This window comes from Pelodiscus sinensis, chromosome 21 (genome assembly GCF_049634645.1).
Source record: "Pelodiscus sinensis isolate JC-2024 chromosome 21, ASM4963464v1, whole genome shotgun sequence".
Taxonomy (NCBI): domain Eukaryota; kingdom Metazoa; phylum Chordata; order Testudines; family Trionychidae; genus Pelodiscus; species Pelodiscus sinensis.
The window spans coordinates 21,067,539-21,089,242 of record NC_134731.1 but is presented as its reverse complement, the minus strand read 5'-3'; the positions used below and the strand labels follow the sequence as shown (position 1 = coordinate 21,089,242).

General features: G+C 43.5%; 1 protein-coding gene across 5 annotated transcripts in view; it reads left to right on the top strand.

The window, feature by feature from the left end:
• The window catches only part of GALNT17 (polypeptide N-acetylgalactosaminyltransferase 17), a 459,638-nt gene that overhangs the window by 426,787 nt on the left and 11,147 nt on the right, over window positions 1-21,704 (top strand). For all 5 annotated transcript variants that reach the window (XM_075905118.1, XM_075905119.1, XM_075905117.1 and 2 more), the window contains 3 exons: window positions 10,425-10,610; window positions 12,941-13,078; window positions 14,984-15,079. In XM_075905118.1, coding sequence (XP_075761233.1) covers window positions 10,425-10,610; window positions 12,941-13,078; window positions 14,984-15,079 — 420 coding nt within the window. The remainder of the gene's footprint in view (window positions 1-10,424; window positions 10,611-12,940; window positions 13,079-14,983; window positions 15,080-21,704) is intronic.

Here is a 21,704-nt window from a genome sequence, read left to right as displayed (position 1 = left end):
AGAGAATCCCAATTTAGAGAGCTTCAACCTGTATTGTTTCCCTGTGAATTGTTCGGCGGGTTATTTATAAGCTAGACTCTTCTTTTTAATTAGTCCACTTCCTAACGTTCTTTGACAGGGCTGTGGAATTATGCTTTCCCTTTGCCAGAAAGTCATTGCTTGAGCAAAGCAAACCCGCTCCCCTTTTCACCCGCCACAGAGCAGAGTAGTGGGGAAGGCCGCTAGGTAGCTTGGAGTGGATACACAAAAGCAACCGACTGAGGGGTTGTTGTAGGGCAGGGTTGCAATACTCCTGCCTTTACTTTTGCACTGCTACTGGTGAGCGCTACAGTCAGAGCTGGGCACCCAGCCAACAGCCACTTTAGTCCAGTGCCCCCCGCCCCCAGCTGTGAAGACAGTGCAGAAGTTAAGTACCAGGACTCTCCCCCCACCCCCAATCTAGGGAGTTCTCTTTGCTGCATCTTGTGAGTCCTGAGAAAGTGCAATCCCTGCACCCCACTGCTTGCACAGGGGAGTGTTCTCACTGAACGTTGGTGTTTCACGGGGAGTTCTACCTACATCACCAAGGCAGGATCAGCCCCTAGCACTAGACCTGGGTTATGCTTTTTGCTTGACAAGTTACTTTGATGCTAGACTGATTGTGAAGGGTCATTTAGTTTAAAAAGCATTCCTTTCAGATGATTGCAGCTGCTGTCAAACAGGAGCAAAGTAAATTGATGGTTACAGCATTTCTTTGAGGGCAAAGGGAACAGGAAAGGTAATTGTTCGCAACTGCTTAATATTTTGGTGGCAGTAATGATAAGCTGATCTGTTAACCTGGCATTTCCTAGGTGGGTGTATGCATTTCTCTCTCTCTCTCTCTCTCACACACACATACACACGCACACACCATTTGTGCATTGCATTTCCCATAGTACCAACTATTTTGATTCTATTTAAGCGAGTTCAGTAATCTTAGGTGGCAATCGAACAGCAAATAGCTTTCTTTCTTCTAGTGGGCTGTTGAGTGCTTCATCTCCTGACAGCTTCGCAAGACTCCTCACTGAGGCCTCTGGGGAGCCAGGCCCGAGTACCCGGGAAGGGGCGGGGCCTCAGGTGGAAGGGGCGGGGCTGAAGGCTAGCCTTCTCCAGACAGTGCTGCTGGAGCTGCAGGGCTCATGCCGCCAGGGGCTCCAGTGGTGATTTAAAGGGCCCAGGTCTCTGACCGCTGCTGCAGCCAAAGAAGCAGTAGCGGTAGAGGCAGCCAGGAGCCTGCGGCCCTTTTAAATTGCCAGGCCTCAAAGCAGCTGCCCCCTTTGCTCCTCGCCTGCTGGCAGCCCGGTCCCCTGATCCCATCTCAGCCGGGAGGGCACAGACCTTGCTCTCATGCCATATTTTGCGGGCTATGCCCGAGCACAGTCGTTCCCCGCTGTGACTCGGGAGGAGTACATGCAAATGGCTTCCCTCTCCTAATGCACAAATGCAAAGGCCTTCCCAGACGCACACTGCCCTGTCGCCGGGCTGAGTTCCTCTGAGGAACGCTGGGGTCTGGCGTAGCACACACAGCCCAACCCTCCCGCCCGCAGGACCCGTCGTGCAGGCACACATGCTTTCCCCCAAGCGGCTTTCTCTGCTGTCGCATCCTGGCTCAAGCTGTGGGCATTGGCACAGCCGCCCCGCCCGGGATAATGCAGGCTCTTTTCCTGGGCCTTGACCCAACGCCTCTTGAAACTCTGGGGCATTGAAGCAGGCTCCTGATCCCTGGCATTAGGGCAGCGTTGGGGCCAGAGGGAGGCAAGGGGCCCAGGAGAACCTCCCCTCTCTGCCGCTGTTCCTACTCCTCCTGTTCTACCCCTCCCCCAACCCTGGCTCTGCTCCGCCCCTGCCCCGCCCCCTTGTCCACTCCCCCAGGTAACGTGGCCTGACGGATTTCGGGGGCCTGGCATGGTGGTGTCAGCAGGGTTTGCCTTCCCTCCGTTCACCCCGTGCCGCTCTCCCGAGCTGCTGTGTCTCACTTTTCTATGGCAGCGGGCACTGGAACGCCATGGGTCAATCACAGACTCTTAGGGTTGGAAGAGACCGCAGGAGGTCATTGAGTCCAGCCCCCAGGACCAACCCCAACTCAATCATCCCAGCCAGGGAAACAAAGGAACTGCAAGTGAAAGCAGCACTGTTTCTGCCTGGCTCTGCTTGTACTCTGCCTCCCGCTGCCTCTCACACAGTGGGCCAAAAGAGTACGGTGGGATGGAGCAGACCAGGCTGCTGGGTCTCTCCAGCTCCTGCTGCCCACCAGGTCCCCGTAATCCCTCGGGTCTCTCCTGTCCATTGGACAATTGGGGCAGCCACCGTGGGGGCCCCAAGAGCACGGCTACCCCAGTTCATCCTATGGACAGGACAGCTCTGGCGGGGACCACCGGCCTATGGAGTGAGACTGGTTACTTGGTAGGAAGGTGGCATCCATGCCCGTGCAGACCCTAACTCCCTATTTCCGTGTCCAGAATCAGTTCTCCATCCTAGTTTAGTTCCCCACCTTGGCCTGTCTGTATCCTCAAGGCAACTGAGAAGCCAACAAGCTCACGGATCTACTGCCACACCAGTGATGTTTTCCTGCTTGGAAAGGGTGATTGGAAGGGAAAGCTGAATACCCCCCGTACCATAGTGAAAGTATGTCACACTTGGTTCATCGTGTCCCTACCATTTGTTTTCCTTTCCATATACAACAAAAATGTCTAGAAAAGAGATTACTGCTCCCATTTCAACATGACTAGTAAAATTCACAACACGAGACAAATCATTATACATTCTCTCCTCATTAATTCCTAAGGCACTACACTTTGGTTTGGAAGATAATTGGAAATGCATCACCTACCACACTTTTGTTGTGTACTTCAAAGGTCTGTGAAAGATTTGTTTCTCTGAGATTTGCTACATAGAGTTGATTTTGAACAAATTATTTATGTATTCTAGTATCCCCATGAGCTGGCTTTGTATGTTTGATTACTACTGGGTTAAGACCGATGGAGAAGTTACACAGTCATCGCTATCAACTACTGGAGGGAGATGCATCCAGGTTTAATTCTTTCTGGATGGATGAATGGCTGGCTAATAGCTATATTACATATTTGAAACTTGTGCTGCAAAATAATAAAGATTTCCATGATTCTTTTCCCCACCAGGAAATATACCCTAGTAAACTATTGAAACATGCATTATAACATATGCGTGCTTAATTTTAAAAAAATAATTTGATCCTTTTGTAACTACGTAAAAGGGATACGGGACGCTGCTTAGATAAATAAGCCAAATGTGTCTTAATTTAAAAGTGGATTTTTTCCTCATCGATCTAAGTGTTGTGCCTTTGTGCCTTTTTGTTTGTTTGTTTGTTTTTTGGTTCCCCACTGAGTGATGGTAAAAGCCTCCATACAGTCAAATCACTGTATGGGACACATTAACCTGTTAATGTGAGCTACTGTAGCCAACAGTGACTTATGGCAGCACAGTTTTCTTTGTTATGATCAAGATTTCTGTACACTTAACTGGGAAATCCATTTCCTGGATTTCTCTGGTCTCCAGAGAACCAGTCTATTTGTAAGCTTAATTCAGGGAGCCACTCAACAGGGGAGTAAATGAAACATAGCCTTCCCAATGAACTTCTCAATTACACATGCAAAGCTGTCTAAAGACTTACGGCCAGTTAAGACACTGCAACATATAGGTAGCTTTAAGTAATAATATGTTAAAGGCTTGTGGCATTTCAAGCACATAAGGCTACGTCTAGGCAACACCTCTCTGTCGACAAAGAAATGTAGATTAGGCATGCGAAATTGCTAATGAAGCAGGGATTTAGATATCCCGTGCTTCATTAGCATAAACATGGCCAATGCTTTTTTTCGAAATGGAGCTTTTTCGAAGGAAAAAAAGAGAAAAATGGCAGTCTAGACGGGGATCTTTCGAAAAATAAATCCTTTTCCGAAAGATCCTATATTCCTCAAAAAATGAGGTTTACAGGATCTTTCGAAAAAGGGTTTATTTTTCAAAAGATCCGCGTCTAGACTGCCATTTTTTTCGAAAAAGCTCCGTTTTGAAAAAAAGTGGCATCCATGTTTATGCTAATGAAGCGCAGGATATTTAAATCTCCGCTTCATGAGCAATTTCGAGGTGCCTAATCTACATTTCTCTGTTGACAGAGAGGTGTAGTCTAGACACAGCCTAAGTCACGTTAAGACCACAAGAGGCTCTGCAGATGACTGGGAAGATGGCTTAACTGGAAGATTAGTTCTATATTCATTTCCTATTGGAGCAAAGAGAATAATATCTGGATATCCTTCTTCTAACACCTGTATGGAAACTCTGGGCTTGTCTCTGCTATGTTGGGTTTCAACGCTGCAGTGATCAATCCACCATCCATCGATTTATCCCACCTGCTTAGACACAATAAATCGATCTCTGAGTGCCCTCCTGCCGATGCCGGTACTCCACCAGGATGAGAAGAATAGCTAGAGTCGACAGGAGAGCAACCCTCACTGACCTTACCACACAAGAGATGCCACAGGAAATACATCGATTTCAGCTATGCTATTTGCATAGCTGAAGTCATGTAGATTAGATCAGTACCAGGGGTTAGTGAAGACAAGGCCTCGGTGTTCAAAATATGTTACCATCTAATAAACCATCTTGTTAGTCTTTAAAGTGCTACATAGTCCTGTATTTTGCTTACGCCTCTGAGACTTTTAAAGTATGTTACTGAGAGTCCGGTATAGGTCTAACCAGCCAAACAGGGTGTGGCTATGCATATAATCACTTTGAATTTATTGAAAAAAGTATGGCTAGGTGTAAAGCTTAGGTAACAGGAAGGGAAGCCAAGACTCTTGGGTACTGTTCCTTGCCAAGTCACTCTGGGACTTTTCGGTGCAGCCATTTACGTGCCCACCAATGGCAGTAAGGGAAAGCCAATCTAGCTTTGTGTGCACAACTACAAACGACAGCCTCTCTGTGCTTTCTGCTCACAGTACAGATGGGAAGACTAATAATATGTGCTTACTTCACAGGAGTTTGGTCAGATTTAATGCCCATGAATGTTCTAGAATGAAAGGTTCTATAAAATACAAAGTAGTGAAACAAATATGGTTTTAAATCATATTGGAATTCTTTCTCTCTGCTACAGTTCTTACCAGGTAGGAACTGTAACAAATATCCAATCAAGATATTTATTTATTTATGTATTTATGACAGCTTGATCAATTTGGGGGCCAAGCATGGTCATTCCTATTCCAAAATTTTAAAATGTAACCAGTTCTGAGTTACTGCAACAGACTTGCCACCGACTATAGATTTGAAAGTGTTGGTTTGTGAGTGTGCAACTCTGTCTGTCTGTTGGTCTGTCTGTTCAAGAACACCTCCTAAACTGTAAGAGCTCGGACCACCAAATTTGGTATGCAGCTTCCTCGTATCATAGCTTAAAGCGAGGTCAAGGGTTGGTTGTGCTCTGGGAAGTCAAAGCTCCCCTCCCCCAATGAGTATAGGAACGCATAAAGACATATAGAAAAGAGACAGGTGAAAGGGGCTGTCTGGAGACTCCCCCCCCCTCCGCCCCGGGGCTGGTCCAGCCCTGAGTCTCCCACACTCCCAAGTATCATTCTGGGGGGGACGACTGCAGCTCCTCTCCCACCTATTCCAGCCTCCCCCCATGATTCATACGGGAACATTATTAACTCTTCCCCTTTGTCAGGGAGCGAGTGGAATGTGAAGTTTGCTGCATTTCTCATTCTGGCTGGGGGGCACAGAGGGCAAATGAACCTGGACCATGAACCTGGATGAACATGGGACATGCCCCCCTCCCTTGGCTGTGTCTGCTGGGGCTGCAGCAACCTTGGAGAGGCACTTTTCACCTGGCCCCAACCTGCTGCAGTAAAATAGGGTTGGAGTCGTTTTTTCTTCCCAGGGCAGTCTGCATCCTGAGTCCCTCATCCCCGCCCCCAACCCAGAGCAATGATTTAAATGAAGAAAAACAAAAATTAATTGAAAGCTTCAGAGGAGTAGCCGAGTGAGCCGGTAACAGGAAAAACTTAAACAACAAATAGCCTAGCAGCACCTTATAAGACTAACAAAACAGGTAGATGTTATAATGAGCTTTTGTGGGCACGCTCATGATACCAGCTACATCTACACTGGCAGCTTCTTGTGCAAGGACTCTTTTGTGGAAGAGTTCTTGTGCAAAAACTCTTCCACAAGAGAGTGTCTACACTGGCACGTGCTTTTGCGCAAGAGCATCCATGGCAGTGTAGACGCTCTCTTCCGCAAGAAAGCTCTGATGGCCATTTTAACCACAGGGGCTTCTTGCGCAAGAAATTCATGTTGCCTGTCTACACTGGCCTCTTCTGGAAGAGCTCTTGCACAAGAGGGCTTCTTCCTGAGAAGGAGAGTCAGAGTTCTCGCGCAAGAAGCCCTGATTTTCTACAGTACAACATCAGTTTACTTGCGCAAGAGCGCACAGCCAGTGTAGACAGGCAGCATGTTTTTGCGTAAGAGCAGCCATTTTCACGCAAGAACACGCCAGTGTAGACACAGCCTATATGTTTGGTTAGTCTTTAAAAATTAATTGAGTTAAGGACCCGAACAACTCTGAGTAAATCTTCTAGATGTATATAAATCAGTGCCTTTCAAATGATACCTGAGATTTTGTCCCTTAGTTTACGGCCATATACCATTATCCAGAGATTTTCTTTATGCATTTATTCTTCAAACACAAACTCTTTAGCCCATAGGAAAAATTTGTGATTGTGAGAAAAACACAAGACTGTAATAGTCATGTCCCAAGCCACTAACCTGCTTGCTTGCCTGTAGATATAGATATATTTATAGGGTTTTAAAAAAATTCATATGGTTTTGATTACTTGCTTTATTATAATAGATTTATAGTTTGGTTGTAATGCAAGGGACCTACAGGCCACATCCTGTGTATTGAGTTAAGGCAAAGTTAGCATATCTATGTTCGGGATCATTTACCCAGATAACGTAGTTGGTTTTCATATATTTGGAACCTTTCACTTAGTGTATATATTCAGAATCTTTCACCTAAATAGATAGTGATAAGATAAAGCAACCTTTATAGCATAGGGGCTTTCAAATATACTTAACAGATACACCAGATACTGGAAACCCCCCAAATAACTGGTTAAGACAACACTGAATAGCTGGTTAGGGCAGAAATAACAAATGTGATATCTTACCACGAAAGAGGCCATGGTAAGAAACTAAGTTAAGAACATTAATATATTGGCATATAGAAAAAGATACTTTGCCATTAGTATGGTGAGGAAAGGCAAATAAGGATAAAAGAAAACATCTCCTTCTGAATATACATCAAACATAAAAACATCAGTGTAACATAATATAAAAGCGGCATCCCAGTCTAAAGACAGTAGAAGGAGTTCTGATCCTTTGAGAGGTGTCAAAATGATAGCCACTGGTAATTATGAGAAAGGTCATGGTGGTAAGAAAAATAATGAATAGCACTTCAGGCTGTTCTAGAAGGAAAGTAATTAATTATATGGAAATATAGATATAAATCTACATCTTGTTGCATTTGGGATGTTTGTAACGCTGTTAAATGTATTAATAAACTATATTTGTAAATTTATATGAGTTCCTATAGTGTAAGTGTTGCAATTGTGCTTAGCAGTGTTCCCGGTTATAGAATAAATACTGGTCTTGATCCTAGGATAAAATCTTGTCAACCCTCAAAGTATTAACTGAAAATTCGTACATTTGAGATATATATATATATAAGGACCAGGCAGCAGAACTAGTAGTATTGGAGAAAATAATTTTAGTTCTGTGATAATTTTCATATAGCCAGAATTATTCTTTGTCCTGAACTGGGATGAAAAGCCAAAATCTCAAAATTTGTCTTGGAATTCAAATCCCATAATATTCCATTTTGTAATCACTGAAATGTGGTGATTCTGAAACAAAATATGCTATCAGTGATCCTCAGCTGCATGAAAAGAGACACAATTCTGAATTCTCTAGTGGAGGTGGTGTTAGAGGTCAAATAGGGGAAACCTCTGGATTGGAATAGGTTTGGATTTTTTATTTTATGCAACACCTAGCACAGTGGGACACCAATGTGTGATTTGGGCTCCTAAGAACCACTGGAATACAGTGTGTATGTGGTGTTGAGAGCAAGCCAGGTACAGCACTTGATCCAGGTATTCCTGGAAGAGATGTACTTGCTCATTGCAGTTCCACGCTTGTGCATGAAAACAGACGTTTGCACTTATCCATTTGAATAAACGGGGATGCTTAAAAACTTGCTAGTTGCCTTAGGTAGCTAACTATTTATTTTCAATTTTGGCATTATTAACGTAGGAAAATGCAAGGGGAAACCTCAAAGGTACAAGTAGTGAGCTCTTATAGGCCAACTCTCTGATCATGGTGTTCTGAACAGATACACATACATGCTTTTTTTTTATGTGTTCCTAAGATTTGTGCATCTGTTAAACCAATGTAACATGTTCATTTAGTTCAGCATAACTGAGATCAGAATCTGACATAGCAGGCGTACATGGCAAATCTGCCTCTAGGTAGCGCTGGGTTACCGTACTAAAAGAGACCAATGTAACTCAGGGAATACCAATGGGATTAAAAAGTGGTAGGCCTGAAAACAATCTCCAACTCTAGGTTATAATAATTATGCAAAACGTTATACAGTCAACCATGATCATTAGGCATAGCTGGCACGTGTGTCTGTCACAACTGTCTAGTGCTGAGAGCCCTGGATATGATCCTTTATCAATTTAAAATGGATAAAACAATGAAAAATACCAAGGATTGTAGAGTACAGACACTTTACATAAAGGTTTCTGAGAAGAATATAATGTGGGCTGTATACCTCAGTCTGTTTCTGTATGAGAGAAAGAAGGCTTGAAATTAATCACAGTTGACATTTTAATAGGACAAAGGAGTTTAAACCATTTGGGGTGGGAGGAGGGTGAGTGGGCGGGAAGCATGAGCAAATGTGTCCTTACAATCTGTTTCAATGAGTCACCTTTCCTGTAGATTCAAACACTGCCAGTGTTCCATTGGTTACCCAGAATTCCCTAGGCACTGACAGACGTAGAAAAGGCTTGGGGCTTTGCTTCTTTTTCAGCAGATTCAAGGCCCAATCCAAACCAATGGAAAGTCTCCACATGAAGACAATGAACTTGGATTGGGCCCCTTTTCAGACTCCTGTTGCCATGGTTGGCCGCAATAATGTTGAGACATCACAGACATCACTATGGGTACGTCTAGACTACAGGGTTTTGTCGACAAAACTTCTGTCGACATAGAGCGTCTAGACTACATTCAGTTCTGTCGACAAAGCAAGCTGCTTTGTCGACAAAACCCTGTAGTCTAGACACAATCCTACATGCAATAACACCTTCTGTCGACAGAACTCTGTCGACAAAAGGCGTTATGCCTCGTAAAATGAGGTTTACCAGCGTCGACAAAACTGCTGAGTTCTGTCGACATTATGTCAACAGAACTCAGCGGTAGTGTAGACGCAGGTATAGTTTTGTCGACAAAAGTCCACTTTTGTCGACAAAACTCTGTAGTCTAGACAGACTTGAATAAAGGAAGTGGTGTGTTCACTCACAAAATGTTTTTACTTTACTTACTCTATTGGCCAAAAGTAACAGCCATGTAACCTAAGGGCCTGATCCTGCAGACATTTACCAAATGTAGGGCAAATTCTTGGCCCAATTGAAGACCAATGGGAGTTTTGCCATTAATTTAAATAGGGCCTAGATTCCTCCCCACGTAGGTCTTACTACCATGTAGAGTCTCACTGAGACAATTTACAGTAGTGAGCACTATGGTGACAGTATTTGCAGGATGGGGCCCTATGGGTGTGTCTACACTACAGGGTTTTTTTTTAAAAAAAAAAGTGGCCTTTTTTTTAAAAAACTTCCCCTGCGTCTAGACTACTGCTGCGTTCTTTCGAAAGTAAATCGAAAGAACACGGCAGTTTTTTCAACAGTGGAAAACTTCATTTTATGAGGAATAATGCCTTTTTTCAAAAGTGCTCTTTCAAAAAAAGGCGTTATTGAATGCGACCTGTGCTTTTTCGAAAGAGAGCATCCAGACCGCCTTGGGTGCTCTCTTTTGAAAAAGCAGCTTGCTGTAGTCTAGACACTGTCTTTCGAAAGAGGCTTTCAGTCTAGACGTACCCTATGATATTACAGAGCCTTTTCAGTTTATCACACTATGGTGCCATCCACACTATGGTCAACACACAGTGGTAGTGTATGATGGTGGAGGGGAGAGAAACATCCCTTTTTCCTCTTCCTCCATTTTTAGAGGCTGTACTCTGAGAGCAGCAGAGATTAATGTGCTGGATTCTCATCTGAAAATCAGCCCTTACATTGACATGTCACATGTCTTATTCTGGTATGTTTCAGGTATGGCTGTGTGGTGGCAGCATGGAAGTCCTGCCGTGCTCCAGAGTCGCTCACATCGAACGCAAGAAGAAGCCCTACAACAATAACATTGGTTTCTACACCAAGCGGAATGCTTTGCGAGTGGCCGAAGTGTGGATGGACAGTTACAAGTCTCACGTTTACATTGCGTGGAATTTGCCACTGGAGGTACAGCCATCCTTGTTGTCTTCTTTTATTGAAATTAAACAGTATATAGTATCCTGATTCAGAGGAATGCTCATGCTTGTTTACACCATCGCTCCATTGACTTTGATGAAGGATGTTACTGGAGGACATGAAAGTCAGTGAAGCTATGCCAATTAACAACAGCTGAGGGTCTGACTTGTTATTTCTGAAAATTAAACACATTTACTGTGTATTGCTGTCACTGACATTACCCAGCAACTTTAGTCTTTCTGTAGGAGTAGTGCACCGAAAATGATCAACTCTTTCTGCAGAGTCAGTAAATGTCTTTTTAACTCACTACTTCACGTGATGAATGTACATTGCAGGTCATGGTGCACAGACCTATAGTAACAGGAAACCATTGTTTCCATAATAACAACATCATTGTAAATTCTCCAACTTGTAGCCAAAGCTCATTCTGTTGAGAACATATTCGACTAAAATTGTTGAAAAACAGTTCCTGTTCCTCGCCTTGAACACAGTGCTTTACAAATCCAGGCTACATGGGGTCTCTTTCCTGAAGACCTTATAACTGAGACACAAATATTTTCGTAACGCTATGTTTAGATATCTTAGATGCACAAACATACAAGACAATGGAACATTTATTCATTAAATGGGCTCCAATTCTAACAGATATGTATTTGTGTTAGGGATGTTAACGACTAGTCGACTATCTGATAAGCAAATGCTCTTGGATAGTCGACAGGATAGTCGACTAGTCACATTCCCCACCCCCTTGCTGCCTTTATCAGATAGAGGCAGTAAGAGGTGGGGAAGAGGAGAGTACTTCAGAGTGGCAGTGCTGCACAGTCCCAGGCTCCATGTGGCGCTGCTACTTTGAAACACCGCGGCTCTTAACACCAGAGAGAATCTCATTAGAGATGGTCTTAAAAGAGTGACTGAATCTTTCAAATGGTTCAGGGATTTTCCCTGGACATTATTAGCTGCTTGGCAAGGATTTAATTTTAAAGTACATTTGTTCAGAACCATTACAAAATATCCTCAGTGCAAACATTTATTGACGTGTATATTAAAAATAGTTGAAAACACATTTGCTCGTGGTATGAAGCGCCAAGCACCATTGACTATTTCAGGATTTGTGGGCCTGATTAGCATGTCATCCCATCTTACTTCATCCAGATTTGATATCATGCCTAAGTTGAACCATATTTATTTTTACCTAGTGGCTCCCAGTAGTACATTGTAAAATGTTTTCTTCTGAAAAGCAGAGTGAAGAATTCATTAAAAGATCATTAGGAGTGTTGTCATGCAAAATTGCTTTCCTAACTGCATCTAATGAACTTTGAAAAGACAAGAGGATAAAAGAAAAAAAACCCACTTTTTAAGAGAATAAGGATGGTTGCAGCCTGCCTCTAATTTCCCACTCTGAACTATTACACTACTTCCTGAAATTAGATAAGAAAAGTTCAAAATGGAAACAATCTGTTAAGCAATTTTTCTTGTCCACTGGAGGTTTGTTAATATTGGGATATATACATACTTTTGTCCGCTTTCAAATCAGTCAAGCAATGGGGCTTCCTCTCTTTCCTTTGGGAGACTTTCAGGAATAATAGTTGAAATCATTAGGAGGCTTTCCCCAGGTTCAGCTTAAACTTAATCATCTCCTTTATTTTATTCTATTACTGTTGGTTATATTCCCCCGTGATGTCCTGGGTTTTTCTTTGATACCTTTCTACACATGCTCATTCCTCCACCATCTCTCTGCAACATTTTACATATTTAGTTCTTTTGGGGAGGGGCAGATTTTTAGGAGTACAATACCCACAATTGAGTACCACTCTTACAACCTATGTCCTGCACAGATTAGCACCTTGGCTACTGACCTTTTTTGGAAAGATGGCCACTTACTTTGGTGCCTAAATGGGAGCTGAGTTCTTCTGGCCTCAAAAGCCAGTTCTTCCAGCTTTCTAAATCTTACTTGTCTTCTCTAAAATTATGCCCCATTTGCCTGAATTTCTTGAGTGTTGAGGTGTTGGCAATTAAAATAATTATTATGAAACATTTAAAAATGTGTATTTCTTCTTGCATATGGTGGCTACGGTATGTGCCTTTCTACTGACCTTTTTGGACAATGTTTTTTTCTAGAGTTGGACATGCATGCATGGGTTCTGAATATAGCACAGCATGATCATCCACCTGTTTGTAGAGTCACTGAGCTTTTGGAAATCATCAAGCTCTCTGGAAACAATAGCAAAAGTCAAGGAAACCTGGTCACATCCTTTGTAAAATAAAATTGCGAGATACCTTCAGTACCTTAAGTAAGTTTGTCTTTTTTTTTTTTTTTTAAGAATCCAGGCATTGACATTGGAGATGTCTCGGAGAGAAAAGCATTAAGAAAAAGCTTAAAGTGTAAGAATTTCCAGTGGTACCTGGACCACGTTTATCCAGAAATGAGAAGATACAATAATACTATTGCCTATGGCGAGGTAATTAAGACAAACCATGTACTTAACTCAGATTGAGAAGTATACTGTATAAAGGAACGACACATGAGCATAATGGTATATAGAATCATAAACACATTTTAAGATGAACTTGATTAGTTGCATTTTCAAATATGTTCCCTGTTCTCTTTAATATTTCTGTCTTTAAGTTCATTTGCAATTTTGGGGTCCCATATATACTCTAATATTTAAATAGTTACCATCACATACTGTTGACTTCATTGGACAAGCAGCAGAATATGTTTTTGTGATGTTCTGTCCCATTGTATCAGAGGGGTAGCCGTGTTAGTCTGAATCTGCAAAAGCGACGAGGAGTCCTGTGGCACCTTATAGACTAACTGAAGTGTAGGAGCATAAGCTTTCGTGGGCAAAGACCCACTTTGTCCACATGCATCTGACGAAGTGGGTCTTTGCCCACGAAAGCTTATGCTCCTACACTTCAGTTAGTCTATAAGGTGCCACTGTCCCATTGTAGCAATTTCTTAACGTTTACCAATTTGCAAGGGCTTGGACGATATGTGGTACTTTGTACATATGTGCCCTGCTGGGTGGAATATCTTTGCCCTAAAGCCATATCATTGTGCCATGTAAAGAGACTGAATTCAGTATTGATGGGCACTGAGGGTGCAGCCTACAGATCTGTTCCACTCCCCTCCGTTCCCCGGGCCCGAAGGGTGTGTATACGTCGTTTCCCAATTCCTGGTTACCGTCCTTCTCCCAAGTTCCATAAAAGTGCCTGATTGATGGCAACACTGCTATGGTGTCTCTCCGACATCCACAGCGTGGGTCAGTATTATGGTCTGGGTGACTTAAGAGGAAGAAACGCCCTGCTGTGTCCTGCCCACAGAAGGCATAGGGGTCCATGCAGTGCTCTTCCAAAAGGGGTGTTGCCAGTGCTTGCTGCCAGCTGCAACATGGGTTCAAGAGCATAAAGCTCTGGCCATGTATGCAGAAGGGCTGACTGCATCCTCTGGGTCCCTGAGCCAGGAGTTGGGAGTTTTGCCTCATCTCTAGGGCTGTGTCTACATTGCACACGTCTTGGGCAAGAACAGGCATTCTTGTGTAAAAGCTTGCCGGCTGTCTACACTGCACGCGCGTTCTTGCGCAAGTAAATGTACATTCTAGCGTCGGAAAGCAGGGCTTCTTCCAGAAGAGTTATTCCTCTCCCCACGAGGAATAAGCCCTCCTGCACAAGAGCTCTTCCACAAGAGGGCCGTGTGGACAGGCAACATGAAATTCTTGCGCAAGAAGCCCCTGTGGTTAAAAAGGCCATCAGAGCTTTCTTGCACAAGAGAGCGTCCACATTGCCATGGATCCTCTTGCGCAAAAGCACATCTCTTGCACAAAAGCACATGGCAGTGTGGACTCACTCTTGCGCAGGAATTTTGCACAAGAACTCTTGCGCAAAACAGTTCTTACGCAAAAAGCCTGCAGTGTAGACGTGGCCTAGGTGTGTATCTCCATCCTGCTCCTGGTTGGGGAGTCTGAAAAGGGTTCGGGTGCCCTCTTTTCCATTGCATTTCAGGGCTTCTAGAGCACTTCGGAATAAGGAATAAGAAGTGTTGCATCGACCCCAAATCATTCGGTGGAAAACTTGTACATTGTATATCCTAAATACAGGGAAAGCTGAAATCTTTCCAGTTGTCCGTAACTAATCATTTGAATGGTGACTACTGTATGGATGCAGGTCATCATTTAAAACCTAAGTTTTAATAATATCAGGTATGCAGCCCACAAACCTATTGCAAAGGATCATGCATAAAGATGTGGTAAAGCATCTTCTCCTTTCCGTAACACTAAAGGGCAGGGATCATGCCGTGATCATGGGTTACATTCATCCCCCCACAAGTGGTGTACATGGAAATATGCCTTGTTTTGTTTCCACAGCTTCGTAACAATAAAGCAAAAGATGTATGCCTTGACCAGGGCCCGCAGGAGAACCACACAGCAATACTGTATCCATGCCACGGATGGGGACCTCAGGTTAGATTTTATTTTTGTTATACTGTATGCGCAAGTAGCAGACAATCGGCTGAATAAATCGGTAGAATATGATCTGGTCATTTAGACTTTCAAATGACAAGGCTTCCCATTTAAGAATGAAGGGCGGAGGTATATTTTTCCCATTCTCTCTCAGAGCAATTTTCCAAATTAAATTACCATAATCTTGAGAGAGCTATGAATAAAATCTTAATTCAGAAAAGACGTGGATGAATAATGCTGAAAGCAAATAGCCAATCGGCAAAATAGAATGTGCACAAACAGCACATTGTGAGGCATTTTCTGTTTCTGTTCATAAGCCAGCACGATAAGGAGAGACACATGGGAAAACAAAGCAAATGGTGGTGGGTGTTTGGTGGCATAACAGGAATGTTCTTAACTGGAGCCTTAATGACCTTAGCCTCATACTTGCAGGAGGATTCTTAATTATTCAAAAAAAAAAGGGTTGAACAAAAGGCTCTTTAGATCATTATCATAATTCGAATCACATTCCAGGCTAAAGATAACAGCTCCATAACTTCTGCTGTTGTCGCAGTGCATTTGTGTGATGTTATGATGGGCCAGCCTTAGCCCATGATAGTTCATCCTTCAATAATTCTAAAAGCAATGTAATAAATTCACTGCACTTGAGTTGTGCAGGCTGGATAGCCCTGGAGTTGGCAATCCTAAGTTGAGCCATAGACTAGGTTGTGCTAATGCAGTTGTTCTTAAAGCTAGCGTGCTGGATCCTGTGCTATGCTTCCAAGAGAATAACTTGCCAACCCTCCTTTGCCACTTTGCATCCTTCTCCCATTCTGACCTGTATGTCTACCTTGATAGCTGTCCTTTTCGCCTATGTCTTTCAAATCCCTCCTCAAAATGTCCTTCTTCCATTGAGCTGACGAGAGAGACTTAAGCAGGTTCCTGATCCTTGCCCACATGCTCAGGGTTTAGCTGATCGCCATATTTGGGGTCAGGAAGGAATTTTCCTCCAGGGTAGATTGGCAGAGGCCCTGGAGGTTTTTCGCCTTCCTCTGTAGCATGGGGTACAGATCACAGCTGGAGGGTTCTCTGCATATTGGGGTCTTCAAAGTATTTGAAGGCTTCAATATCTGAGATATAGGTGAGAGGATTATTCTAGGAGGAGGTGGGTGAGATTCTGTGGCCTGCACTGTGCAGGGGTCAGACTAGATGATCATAATGGTCCCTTCTGACCTTAAAGTCTAGGAGTCTATGAGAAGAGCCATAATACGACAAGACAAGGGGTTATTTGTTATTTGTTTTGGATTTTGGCTTTGGTTTTTTCCTATCTGACCAAAAGCAGAAGACACCCAGAAACCACGGCATTGCAGCCCAACCAAACCCAGGAAATATCGGGAGCTTATTTTCATAGGATCTGCAACCCAAACTCTATACTCAAGAACTTTTCCAGATAATGTAGCTAAATTCCAAGCTTTCGGATGTGTATCCAACTTCAGTCTTGGACGCGTTTGAGATTTACCCATCGCTATATGAACATCACCAAGTGAGAGTGTAACCCACAAACCTACTAGGTGTGGTTCATTGCCCCATGTAATGCCACTTAGACCACCTACAGAGAGAAAGAATGGGTTTCCTCTGCAGCCTTAGCTGGGTAATTGAGCTTTATAACTCAAGCTGTAGAGGCTCCCAGAGATCCCAGGTTGCGTTCCGCCTGTCGGCATTACAATAGCGTCAGTAGAAAGGGTACAGATGGCGTTTCCCACTGTCGGTGTGCACCAGCAGATCTGGGCTGCCTCTGGAACTGGGAAGACAAACCAGATGGCACCTTGTTTGTTATAGTTCCCTTTTCTTCTGTTGCTTCCCTTTCTACCTCACTGTTCAGGACCGTACATAAATCTTATAACCAGGTCAAGCATAACTCACCCTGCTTCCTCTGGCTCAACATCTGAACTAACGGCATTTCATCATTTGCCTTCTGCCAGAAACACTTTACCTGAACATTAAGGCTACAACTGTTCTTGTGCAAAAACTTGCAGAGCGTCTACACTGCACGCGTGTTCTTGCGCAAGTAAAGTTACAGTAAAGCATCAGAAGAGCGGGCTTCTTGTGCAAGAAGGCAGGGTGGACGTGCAGCAGAGGTTTCTTGTGCAAGGAAGCCCTATGGCTAAAATGGCCATCAGAGCTTTCTTGTGCAAGGGAACGTCCACACTGCCATGGACGCTCTGGCGCAAAAGCACATGGCCGTGTGGACGCGCTCTTGCACAAGACGCAAAACAGTTCTTGTGCAAAAAGCCTGCAATGTAGACGTATCCTAAGTTTGCCAAGATCCACTCGAGGTACATTTAACATCCAAATAGCATTTTATTTATCAGAAGGCAAATCATCTACCTTTGTATGATGGCATTTTTTTTTTTTTTGCAGGGGTAGGGCTGGGGGAAGGAAGTGGGAAAGGACTGACTGTCATTCTTTACCTTGCTTTACCATGTTGGGTTTGGGTTTTGCTCCCCCTACCTTCCAGCTAGAGAGCCTCGTGAATGTTATCCTGTACATGACATTGTCTTCTAATGAAATCCACCATCTCAAAGCAATTCTACCCAAGCAAAGCACTACGCTTCCACACAGCTTTCCCCCTGGATAGAGGATGAGACAAAATGAGCCTCGTATGACACATTGATAAACGCACCATGGAACAACATTCAGATGCAACAGTACTGAGGGGGAGATCCAAGATACCTTTGTCATCTGCCACCATTTGACAAGTTTACTTTATTCACTGGCTACGTCTAGACTGGCATGATTTTCTGCAAATGCTTTTAATGGAAAAGTTTTTCCGTTAAAAGCATTTGCAGAAAAGAGCGTCTAGATTGGCACAGATGCTTTTCCGCAAAAGCACTTTTTGTGGAAAAGCGTCCGTGCCGATCTAGACCCGGTTTTGTGCAAGAAAGCCCCGATCGCCATTTTCACCATCGGGGCTTTTTTGCACAAAACAATACCGCGTTGTCTACACTGGCCCTCTTGTGCAAAAGCATTTGTGCAAGAGGGCTTTTGCCCAAACGGGAGCAGCATAGCATTTCCGCAAGAACACTGACAATCTTACATGAGATCGTCAGTGTTCTTGCGGAATTTCAAGCGGCCAGTGTAGACAGCTGGCAAGTTTTCCCGCAAAAGCAGCTGCTTTTGCGGAAAAATTTGCCAGTCTAGACGCAGATCCAGAGTAAGCCCCCTATCAAGCCTTCTTCTCAAAAGAGAAGTACATAAGTGTCCCAGAAGGACTCAGTTAGACGTCTTTATTCTGGGTCCCAGGTTTCTAATAAGTCAACATCTTTGTGTTCTCTGGACAATGAGGTTCTCATTAGAAGCTGTGAGCAAGGGAGGCTCGAAGGTTTATTCTGCTGTTTCTTCAATCAGTGTTATACCAGAGAGCTCTGGGCTGCAATTGCATTCATTATGGACAAAACTGTGAAATATAACATCATAAAGTCCATCACTGTTAGTGCTCACCCGATATTTGCATAATAAAACACTTGCCTAAGGAAATCAGTTTCTCCCATGTATCAAGAAGGAATGCAGGGATAAAAGGTCTCCTGCAATACAGTAAGGTTGCTAAATTTGTCTGACATTCATTGAAAAGATTTGCAGCAAAAGCCTTGCAAAAGGTCGTTGTAAGCCATTTAACAGATCCCAGCCATGCTGAGGCACCACTGTGTAGCTTTAGTGGGGGCAGGACAGGCTACTCAAAATGTGTGTCCAACTCCTGTTTGAAAATGGACTCTCTCTTCTCTTTCTTCTGGGAAGGCTTGCAAAGAATAATAATCGAGATCTTGTACAGGTTTTTCCTTCTGTCCGTCATAAAGTTTGTTATTCCCCTTTGATGAATGGGGAGCTGATTATGGTAGCGCTCAAGTTGAAAGCCAGGTCCTAGTGTCAGAGGGTATGTCTACACTACCCCCCTAGTTCGAACTAGGGTGGTTAATGTAGTCATACGAACTTGCAAATGAAGCCCGGGATTTGAATTTCCCGGGCTTCATTTGCATGTTGCCGGGCACCGCCATTTTTAAATGTCCGCTAGTGCGGACTCCGTGCCCGCAGCTACACGCGGCATGAACTAGATAGTTCGGATTAGGCTTCCTATTCCGAACTATTTGTACACCTTGTTCCACACCTCGTTGGCTGCCTGTATCTAGCATGAGATCAATTCACATTCACCGTTAAGCTGTCAGGTGAAAATGGAAAATTCTTCTAAAGAGAAAGATAAATTAGATCAGCCAATATAACTAAATATACTCTCATGGCTAAATATAATCTAGCTTCTAGCCACTGTTTTGAATGTGCCATTTAATCATGAATTATGCATAAATTGCATATTTGTAGATGGAAAGTTATACCTTTAAATCTCTGACTCTTTGAGAAACTAAACTGTGATACTGCCTGCTAACCCCAGACTTTGAGATGAATGACTAAAAGCAGGTTATTTCTTCCTTCCAGTGCTTTTTGATTAAGCTTAATGATGATTTCTTTTCCTCTGTGGTGATCTGAATGAAAATGTTTCAAAGCAGGCGGAAAGAAACCAGCTCAAAGCAGATTTTTCTTCTTGTTCTTTCTGATCCACATTGTCCCTTTTCTCTCCCTCTGAAAACCAGCTTTGTGGCAGTGTTTTTGTTTCAAACTAATCATTTTAAATGTATTTTCAAAAGGCCATGATGCAAAAGTGGGTGTGAACACAGAAGCTTTGAAACTGGGCTCTTAAGAGTGAGGGCACATCATGCAAAGGAGGGAATTGGATTTTCACCACTGTTTGGTTTGTGGCTGGTATCGAATTTAGTATTAGAAACTAAGTTAGACCTGAATATGAAGATTGTTGAACTGCCTGGTAGTATGTATTTAGCAATAAATATCAACAGTTCCTAACATTTTGGGGGGCATGTAGCAGCTGTTTAAATTTATATCAGACTAAAAATTTGCCTTTTCGCTCGTTTTACAATCATGCACTTTCACAGAAATCTATTTACTATTTAAAAACTGTGCTTATCAGACCAGCTTCTCACCAGGCTATAGCACTAGGATCTGTGGAAACACCCAGGACTGTTACGCACCAAACTCTCCATAAGGGCAGTGCGGCATGCAACTCTCCCTTGCCTTGAAAAATGTTCCCCTTTGAACCATTGAGATCTTTGAATGAAAGGCACTTTGCTCTTAAACATTAATTCCTACATCATCCCCAATAGTTTGGTAATTTAACATATTTATTCCTAGAAGATTTACCCAGCATTGCTCAGGGTGTGTCTAGACTACAGGGTTTTTTCGAAAAAAAAAATGGCCTTTTTTTGAAAAAACTTCCCCTGCATCTAGACTGCAGCTATGTTCTTTCGAAAGTAAATCGAAAGAACGCGGCAGTGTTTTCAATCATGCTAAACCTCATTGTACGAGGAATAACGCCTTTTTTCGAAAGTACTCTTTTGAAAAAAATATCCGAGGTGTAGCCATGTTAGTCTGAATCTGCAAAAGCGGCGAGGAGTCCTGTGGCACCTTATAGACTAACCGAAGTGTTGGAGCATAAGCTTTCGTGGGCAAAGACCCACTTCGTCAGATGCATGTAGTGGAAATATACATGCATCCTTCGAAAAAAAGGTGCTATTGAATGCAAACTGTGCTTTTTCGAAAGAGAGCATCTAGACTGTCTTTCGAAAAAGCGGCTTATTTTTTTGAAAAATCTGTTTGTAGTCTAGACACTCTCTTTCAAAAGAAGCTTGTAGGCTAGGCGTAGTCCCAGTCCCTTAACTCAAAATCAGGGTTTTTTTTCTTTCTTCTGGGATGGGACTGGGGATAAGGGCTTCAGTGTGCAGGCTGCCCTGGGAGAGAGGACAAACCCAGGCCTCTCTCACAGCCGCAGCGGGGGCCAGGTGAGAAGTGCTTGTCCATGGCTTCTACAGTTGCAGTGGGCACATCTTGGGGAGGGGTGCATATCCTCCAGCTGGAGGACAGACACACACACAGACAACAGGTACACAAACAAGCTCTCTGAAATACATAGTAGATAGCTGTTCCTTTCTCCATCCTTGCCCCCTGCTGGTCCGAGGGGGTTATAGCTGTCCCAGTCCCCATCTCTGGCCCTTTGCTGCCTCCCTGTGGTCATTCTAAACCATAAATGCCCCTCCTACCAGACCCCTCCCTTTCCACTACATGAGAAACAATCAAATTCCAGGTTCATCCCATTGTCCTGGCACAACCGAACCATTGCTTTGTTTTTAGTCACGAGAAGAAGCGGCATACCAAATTTGGTGGGTCCAGCTCTTACTATTTACACAGAGGTCTTGAACAAACGGACTCACAGACAGACACGCACACTCTCTCAACTATATAGCAGAAGGTAGTGCCTAAGGGTCACACAAGAGCAGAACCCTGTTGTATTCTTCAAAGAGAGGAAAGTGGACCCTACCCAAAAGAACTTTCAGTCTAAATAAAATAAACAAGGCAGACGCAAGATGGGGCTGTGTGATATCACCTAGCACTGTTGCTATCCCCAATTTACAGAGGTGTAAACAGAGGCAACATGAATTTTTCAGGCTCTAAATAAGTCGAAGATAGAGCCAGGGTACAACCCATGCATCCAAACTGTGAAAGAAACAATAATTCCTCAATTAATGGA